Source organism: Helianthus annuus, chromosome 16 (genome assembly GCF_002127325.2).
Source record: "Helianthus annuus cultivar XRQ/B chromosome 16, HanXRQr2.0-SUNRISE, whole genome shotgun sequence".
NCBI classification, from domain to species: Eukaryota; Viridiplantae; Streptophyta; class Magnoliopsida; order Asterales; family Asteraceae; genus Helianthus; species Helianthus annuus.
Genome location: NC_035448.2, coordinates 204,411,287 through 204,420,334, shown reverse-complemented (window position 1 = coordinate 204,420,334; position 9,048 = coordinate 204,411,287). Strand labels below are relative to the sequence as shown.

The 9,048-nt window shown below is 37.3% G+C and overlaps 1 protein-coding gene across 1 annotated transcript; it reads left to right on the top strand.

Annotated features, from left to right (window-relative positions):
• Window positions 1-2,725: 2,725 nt before the first annotated feature.
• On the top strand, window positions 2,726-9,048 carry LOC118488054 (uncharacterized protein PB18E9.04c-like). Its single transcript, XM_035985120.1, has 2 exons — window positions 2,726-3,029; window positions 4,316-9,048. Exon 2 carries the CDS (start codon window positions 5,235-5,237, stop codon window positions 6,411-6,413), a length of 1,179 nt encoding a protein of 392 aa, XP_035841013.1. The 5' UTR covers window positions 2,726-3,029; window positions 4,316-5,234; the 3' UTR covers window positions 6,414-9,048.

Sequence of the window (9,048 nt, the reverse complement as noted above, 5' to 3'; positions counted from 1 at the left end):
AAATCACCCATAGATTTCAGATCTGAAAACATGTCTGGTAACTATGGTATGATTATCTTCATTCAAAATTGATCTCAACTGTTATGAAATTTGTGATGATTTCATCATATTTTATACTAAAGTATGAACCTCAGATTAACAAAACCTATGTTCATGTAAACATTAGTGTTTTGCTAACATAAAAAGAGGGAAATAAAACTTTAGTCATGAAATCTTATGTGTTAAAAAGCAGGTTGAGAATCCTCAAAAGGACCAAATCAACCCTGTCAAAACACATTAAGAAAATCAGGGGTCAAAAACAGTCCAAATCATACGTAATGTGAGAATTGGTAATAAAACATGTACAAATGTGGCCAGATCTCTCAAAATATTACGGCAAAATGATTCTGGATTAAGGATCTCCTCAATAAAATTTCCCAGAAAGTATTTCTGTACTTATGAATGGGAAGGGTAAAAAGTGAAGAAGAAAATGAACAAAACTCAAAAGTGTGTTTATCTCAAAACTTTTGAAGTCGAAAGAAAAGAGTATAAACATAAAACACCGATGAGTTCAAAGTTGGGTAAACGATGGTCATCATACAACTGTGTGCATTCATTAATTCGGGAAAAGATCAGGTAACAATGGTATCTCCAGTGACTGACTTTAAAAGAAGAATTTGCAATCAGTTGACAAGAAAATAATCCTAAACAGTGGTCATAATAACTTGAGAATGATGTGTTCATAAGCCTTTTTGGGAAGTCACCAGATCCTTTTGATGTTATTTTCAAAATAACCTTTATGTTTTTTTAAAAGGTGTTTTTCTCAAATAAAACCGGATATATTATTTTTTTTAATAATATATTTTGTACTTTTACTCATTTTTGATAGTAAAAGCTTGTTTGCCGGTCAGGAGGTAATTTCCTTATTTTTGTGTGAAGTTACTTTCCTTAAAACATATCAAAAGGAAATGGTGCATATGTCAAAGTCATATCAACTTCAAGTCTGTTTTATCAAAGATCAAAGATTGATTGCTAACAGTTTTAAATTACTGAGATACTCATGTTCTAATTCAGATAATTAGACACAAAATGAGTAGCCTTAGTAAAAAGTTTTCATCATCTAGGATGCTAAACCACTGTCAGGAATAATGAAACATGTGGTAAAACCTTGAACATAAATTCCTGAAGAACTGCTGATAAAATAAATTGACAACTTGCATCTAAAATGTGATTTGTTAAGTATAGCATTCCTGCAGATCAACAAATGTTGGACATGATATTGTGTTTACATAAGATAAAATCAATTCCCTCATCTGAACAAGCAGGTGCTCAAATTATTTGTCAAAAGTTCAACCATTGTTTGCACTAACTGTTGCTGAGTTAATGGTTTTTCATGAATTTACCACTGTCTTCCCTTAACTACTGTTGTGGTCAAACATCTGTTTCCTAAAGTCTGCCCACTGCTGAAAGTCAACCTCTACTTTCTCATTTTTCATGATATACACTGTTGTTCAAAATCAATGTTTTATCCACTGATGTAGTAAAAAGCATCCACTAATGGTAAAAATCACCCACTGCCTCATTTATTACCGTTGTAACCACTGATGTTTGTTTCATCGGTGGCTCTCAAAACAACTGTCTTCCATTTATTTTCTCTCTTCATCTTCGCATCAGAGGTTGACACGTGTTCAGTTTTTAGCCATCAGATCATTGTAACCGCTGCCACATCAGCACTCACTTTTTCCCTAAATAAAACCCTGATTAAACCCAAACAGGGGCTCATACTGTCGAATTGAATTCCAAAATTCTCTTCTTAAAGCAGTTACCCACTCTTCTTCACAAAGACATTCTTCGATCTTCCTCATCAAAATGACGAAACCAAAATCGAAATCAAAATCAAAATCATCTTCTTCATCTGCTTCTAAAGACGCCACTCAAATGGCCGCTGAACCAAACGAAATACCATACAAATCTCCTCACAACTACTTGGGTATACTCACAAAACCCACTTCCACCAACACCTTCGACTCCATCATCAACACCTTATGTAACATTCCTATTTTTATATAAGAATTATAGGTTTGGTTAAATTTATTAACCACAAGTAACTAGTTTATTTTTAATATAAATATTCAACCTAAATAGTTTTAAACACTATTTTATATAGTTGGTTGAATTATTATATTAATTAATTGGCCTATGTATGGGTGACCTGTCTAAATAAAATAAAAGTATATAAAAACTCATATAATTAAACGGGTAGATTACGGGTAAGTTGACTGTTAAAAATATGAAGTACCTAGACGAGCCTAAGAACCGTCTAATAACTAAATTATAAAAATAACATTATATTTGAACCTACTCTATTTTTAATGAAACTTGGTTCCAAATGTAGACAAAAATATTCTCGTTCTGATGACATATTTATTATTTTATAAAACGTTATATTTTAAAAGTTATACGCGCCAAATAAGTGAAGCAGTTAAATTAATTATAAAAATAAAATAATAAAATAAAAATAACTAAAAAATTTAAATATAGTTAGTGGTACGTGTTATTTAATAAATAATATTATATTAAAACCAAATGTAAAGAATTTGGAAGTGCACGTGTAGTGCCCAAGTTCAAAGAAAAAAACAATTTGTGTAGGTGGCCTTACCTGCGTGAAATGTAAGCCAACTTCTCAACTATAAATATATGTAGGTATTCTCCAACATCTCACACAAATTTCCTTCTTTCAGTCTCTTGCTATCTCTCTCAAATATATGTATTTTCTTTTATTAGTTACCCAATAATAATGATAAAGCCCTGCTCCGTTTTAAGTATTGTAACTCCCGATCACCGCTACCCTTTTCGATTGATCTGAGCCCATAACACATGTCAAGGCTCTGCCTGACTAAGCTCGTTGGGGTTCTGTCTCGTGACATAGGGACAAGGTTGAATTAAGGGTACTATACTTACCACGAGTGCATTATATATTTTTAATAGCTTAGAAGTTATACCCAACATTTATACCAGGAGGCCTTCTAGTTGAACCCTAAAATTACAAAGTGAGTCTATTCCCTTTTCTCACCGTTTTATTTCCTTTTTGTGATTCACTGAGAACTATTATTTATTATTTTGTCAAATAAGAAACTCTATTTGAGACCCCAAGTGATACTGTATAAACCCTAAAACAATTAGAAACAGGATCAGGACCCCTAAAACTCAGGGGGGGCATTTCCCATTCGATATTATCTACACAATTCGTTGTCAAAAATGAATTTTCATAAAACATCAACTCAGCAGGCCTAAGTAGGTGACGAAGCAGGCCTAGCCTACTTTGGATTCCCCCGCGACAAGCGACAGATCCCGGGGATCCTGTCGCGACATGCGGGCGGGTCCAAATCAGGCTATAAATCCAGGGGCCTGGGGCTTGAACAGTTCGCTTATTTCGACGTCAAAATTCGATTCATACACTGAGAAAGCTTCTGTTTACCATAAAAACACACACTAGCACGAAACGCTGCTACGATACAGGGTATTAACTTGATCGCTGCTATGATTCGATATCCGATCGATTGAAACTATCCGATGAATGTTTAAGTGCTACTCAAATTGAGTTTATACTTTGTCAGTCGTCGTGATTCCGACAGGATGTTTGAGTATCGCCGGAACTCTGGCTATACTCTGTCATTCGTTGCGAATCCGCTGGATGTTTAAGTATTACACTTTGTTATTCGTCGTGAGGGTTTAATCTCGTGAGTTATCGTAAATGTTGTATTAGTTATTTACCTAGTTCGTGTGCATTATTATTAAATTAGGTTATCAGGCTTATCAGTAGGCTAAACTTCACCCCATACACTTACAATCAAAGTAGATGCTAATTCTCAGAAGAATTAAATCAGGAAGCTTGTTAAATCAATACTGCATGCTTATAATGTGAGTCATTCTCTTTTTATCAACTATTTTACAATACTCCAAATTATTTTCCAAAGTTATAATTACAGGGATTAAGTCTTTGTAGTCTTCAATTACAGCCGGTATGTAGGGTATTGTGCACATTACTACTGTTTTTATCAGTTTAGGTGGGCGTACCTAAATCATGATACATATCACTTTAAGGTGAACGGACCTAAATAGTGATACACGTCACTTTTGGGTGAACGGACCCAACAGTGATATGACCACAGTCACAGAAACGAGTCGAGTGACAAATACTGTGGGTAGTTGGTTGACATATAAACATTGTAATCACTCTTAATACTGTAAATTATAACAAGTGCGTCGTTTTTATCAAAATGAATGATTCACTCAGTATTTCCCGCTGACAAAACCTTTTTAAAACGTGTTTCAGGTGATTACAATAGATTGGAATAAGAGTTGGATATGGCACCAAAAAGGCTTACAGAAGTGGCTTGATTTATCAACTAAATAAAAATTAAGAAAAGTTGTTTTATGTAATCAAGGTTATATTAAAAGCTACCTTTGTAAAACATGGAATTTATTCCATCTATTTAAATAAAATCCGGTGTTTCTAAACTCTGATATTTTTCCTAACTCACGGTCCTGATGAAATTTCCGCTGCAATGTTTTTCAAAAATAAACCACCGGTACCACTGGGCTGCTCACGGCTCACGATTCCGTCTAGGTGGGGTTGGGGGTCGTGACACCTTATCTGCATCAAAGTACAAAACTTTGCTAAAAGCAGATGCTCCTATCTACCTACAAACGCAGAGAGAGTTCTGGAATAAGGCTACCCTTGAGAAACAAGGAGACATTATCACAGCCATCAACTCCTCGATACAGGGTAAAAAATTCAAATATCTCCACAATCAATTTCAGAAGTCTTTAAACTCGATGATCTGAAAGGTAAAACCTCTTTTTCTAAAACCGAGTTGAAAAAGAATTTCATGAATAGGGGATATGGAGAGCAACCAAAAAAGGATACCTTACAAAAGGGTTTCTTCCCTTCTGCACCAAGGTTTTTATTTCACACTCTTTTGATGTGTGTTTCTAATAAAACAACTGCTTTTAACGAAATACCATCAAAGATTCAATGCCTGAGATATGCTATTTAAAATAATGAAAATTATAATTATTCCCAGGAGATTTTTGATGATTTGGTGAAAAATGTTGATAGCAAAGCATTTCTGCTTTTTCCAAGGTTTCTAAGCTACTATTTTGAACAAAAATTTAAAAAGGAAGATGCAGAATTGCTCAAACAAGGTGCTCACTTTAAAATAAATGGTTTAACGCCTGAAACATTCTCTAGAATGTTGGCACCTATAAAAACAAAAGCAGAGGTGCCTGAGCAGAATTTAGCAGATGAAACTACTCCTCAGGTATCGGCTGCTGAGCCCACTGCTCCAGGTGATCAAAGCAGCACACCCACTGTTTTGAAACCCACACCTGCCACCACCAAAAAGACCAAAAAGAAGACATCCAGAAAGCCCCCCAAACCCAAAACAAAGGCACCTCTAGAAGATGAGATCCCAGAGCCACTGCCGGTGACAACACAAATGTCACAAATAACCACTGCTGCTACTTCCTCACAGCAGATGGAAGAAAGATCTCCACCCTTGCCTCAAACTCCTCCTGCATCCTCACAAAAGGATCAGGTTATAAACACAGGGACCCCACAATATGAAGCTCTGGACCCACTCGGATCCATCTTCCACAGTCCTGATCCCAATGACATGTCTCTTTCAACTCCTTTATCCTCACCCCTCATATTACCACAATCCATGTTACCCTTGTTGCATGCAGTGAATGTAGCTCAGACACAAACCAGTTCCTCTCAATCACCTATCACTGAGAGTATACTCCCACAAGTGACTGGGTCTGATGTCTATGCCTCTGCTATCCCAGTAACAACTGAGGAGGTTACACTACAGGAGTTACAAGTAACTCCTGTCAGTAGTTCAAGTGGAGCAGCCACTACAAATGTTGAACCCACTGGTTTACATTTGGACAGTGGTTTCATTCATAAGACTCCCTTGAAGGCAATTTATTCAATAGCACCTATGAGAACCACCAGTGAGGTTGTTTTGCCCACTGGTACCCTCAAAAGGCTATCAAGTGCTGAAGAAAGAAGTCCCCAGTACCAAGAACAAGGGGCATCAATGAATGACTTTTGGGATTCATTTCCTAAGTCACACATTGATACAACCACTGCTGGTGGGGATTCAGATGATCCTATTAACTTGGGTGATGATTCAAAATATCAGGAATTGACGGGCAGAGTTGAAAATCTAGAGGCCTCAGTTGCTGAAATAAAGGATATGGTGCAACAGCTGTTAGAAGCTCAAAAAGCACAATCCTCTGCTGCTCCAGCTCAAGCACCTACACAACATGCACCTGCTGCAAATGAGCTATGGAATATGTTCCAACCACTGCTGGAAAGACAAAACAGATGGCTGATCAGCAGCATGCTATACATGTACAAAAGCTGACAAACATGGTGGAATCAAGGTTTAAAGATACTCAGGCAGACATCAAAACTATCAAGGCTCATATCCAAAGTACCTCTGGAAAAATTCCTCCCACTGTCCTTTTCATGAATGAACCCTTCCCAGATAATGCCAAAAAGGGGGAGAAGATCAAGTGGAAGAAGAAGGGAATTGAAGATGGTATCTACATTGAGCCAGAAAAGAATAGCCAAACCAAAGCTGCAGTATCAACACACACCACATTACCACACACCACCACAACCACTGCTACACCATCATCATCATCTTTGATCACATCACCAAAACCAAATTCACCACCAAAAACAGCCACCCCATCATCACCTCCTGCCAAAAAGCAGAAGACAACAGATGTTACAACATCTGCTGTAATGACAACAGTGGTTGAAACACCAGTTGTTTCAACAACTGTTAGTCAGACACTTTCCACACCTCAAACCACTACCATTTCAACCCCTGCTCAAAAGCAGAAGACACCTGCTGATACATCAGTAGTTGTAATGACAACAGAGGTTGAAACACCTGTTGTTTCAACAGCTGTTAGTCAACCATCCACCACTGCTCTCACCATTCCCACATCACAACCAGCAAAGCTTTACACCAGAAAAAGAAAACTTACTTAGGCAAATGAGGACAAATATGATCCCATTGCTGCTAAATATCCACTGGAACTAGAAGCCATAAAAAATGAGATGAGACAGTTCTACACTGATGATGATCCTTCAAACAGAAGATTCCCTTCACTCATAGGCTTCATAGTCCCAGAAGACATGGATGAATATCTTGAGCTCAAAGCAAGGCAGGCTAAGATAAGAGCCAAGATTGAATGTGAAGGTCAAAGTGATGAAGCCATCTCTGAAAAACTGGAATTCTTGCTCACAAAAGTTAAGCAGATGGAAGATTTTGCACAAGAACTAAGCAAAGAAAAGGCTGATCAATGAAATAAATTAAGAAAAGGATATCTTGCTTCTATCATGAAAGAAAAATTCTATCCTGCGGAAGATAAACAGTTTGAAGAATAGCCAGTAGTTGCTTTAAAGCATGAGGCAAACAGGATTGAAAGAATTAAAAATGATCCAAGAAAGAAAAAGACAGCTCCAAATTGGATCAAATACAAAAAACTCATTGCTGACCTCACATATGAATATAAAAGAAAGAAGCAAGAACTGGTGGATGCAAAAGTGGATACTGCCAATGCCATAGCAAAATGGACAAAGCAGTACACTGATGAAGCTTATGAAAGGCTTAAGAAAAGGAGAATAACTGTCTCAGGCACTCCAATCAAGCCCAACTACAATAAGCTGGAACAACAGTTAAATGCTCTTCAATCACTGGTCTCATCAGTAGAAAATCCTATCCTTGTGACAAACCAAGAAGAAGGGAAATCATTGACCAGCGAAGATGTGAAAGAAAAGGAAGCTGAGTACTTCAAGGATGCCATCAAGAAAATGGATCTAAAAGAAGATAGATCAGCTAAGCTTCAAGACCTTGCCAAAAAGGTATTAACCAAACCTGCATCACCAAATGACTCAGCAGAAATATCAGACATTGAGCCAGATCAACAAAAGAGACAAGAGCAAATTGAAAAGGAAACTGCAGAAGACATAGCTGCAGCAAATGATGTCATTGAGATGGCCTTCAAACAAATGTCTGATAGCTTACAACTTTTCACAAGGCCAACATCTCCAAACTCATCAGGAAATAAATCTCCCCCAAGAAACCCATTAGGATTAAAAGTACTAAAGTGGATGTCTGATCAAAAGACCCACGTATTGACTCTGGTCAGATCCAATGGTGAAGTGAAGTACATATCAAGGAAAGAAGCACTAGGCCTTGGTGTTGAAGATTTGCAGGATCTCCTTGAACTTACACTGTGTAGGGATGAGGATGACTCTAGTTCTAAGGATTTTGAAGTAGAATTTAAAAGACAAGCTAAGGAACTTCTGATGAGAAATAAAAATCCATAATAATGAAGGGTTTTGGCATTATCTGTTCCAGGGGGAGATTGTTGGGATTGAACCCTACCAGAGGAACAGATAATGAAAGCCAAAACAGGATCACGACAGTGGATTCAAAATAAGCAGCTGTTTACATTAAGCTTTCCCCTTGACAGTGGTTATCTAACAGCTGATAGATCTCAAGTACTGCTCAGTAGAACAACTGATGAACCAAACACTGATGAAACTCTAAAGACTGCTGAAGATAAACACTGACGCTCTATCTACTGATGCCTCCTAAGTACTGCTGAAGACACAAGCACTGCCCATTCAAGGACTGATCACCTTTGAAGAAAGCACTGATGCTCAACATCAGTGCTCAGGCTACATCAGTGGAAAGTGAAGCAGTAGTTTCCCTATGTTTTGTATTTTACTAATAATCAGTTGTTAAACATCAGTAGTTTGTATAGAACAGTGTTTACAGGTTGTTAGGTTGTTAGATGTCACTTTCATGGTGACGTCAGTTAAGATGCCTCAGTTGTTTGGTTTGCCTATAAATGGAGCAGTACCCTGTACTGTTACATTTGATTTTGACTGAGCAAGTTCTTCTTCTCATGTCTAATCCTTTCATCTTGTGCAACCAACCTTGGAGCATCAGGCTGAGGGGGAGTTTAGTATTGTAA

Bases quoted from the DNA above. Each gene is read 5' to 3' on its own strand.
- LOC118488054 (XM_035985120.1), top strand. From the start codon at position 5,235: ATGTTGGCACCTATAAAAACAAAAGCAGAGGTGCCTGAGCAGAATTTA.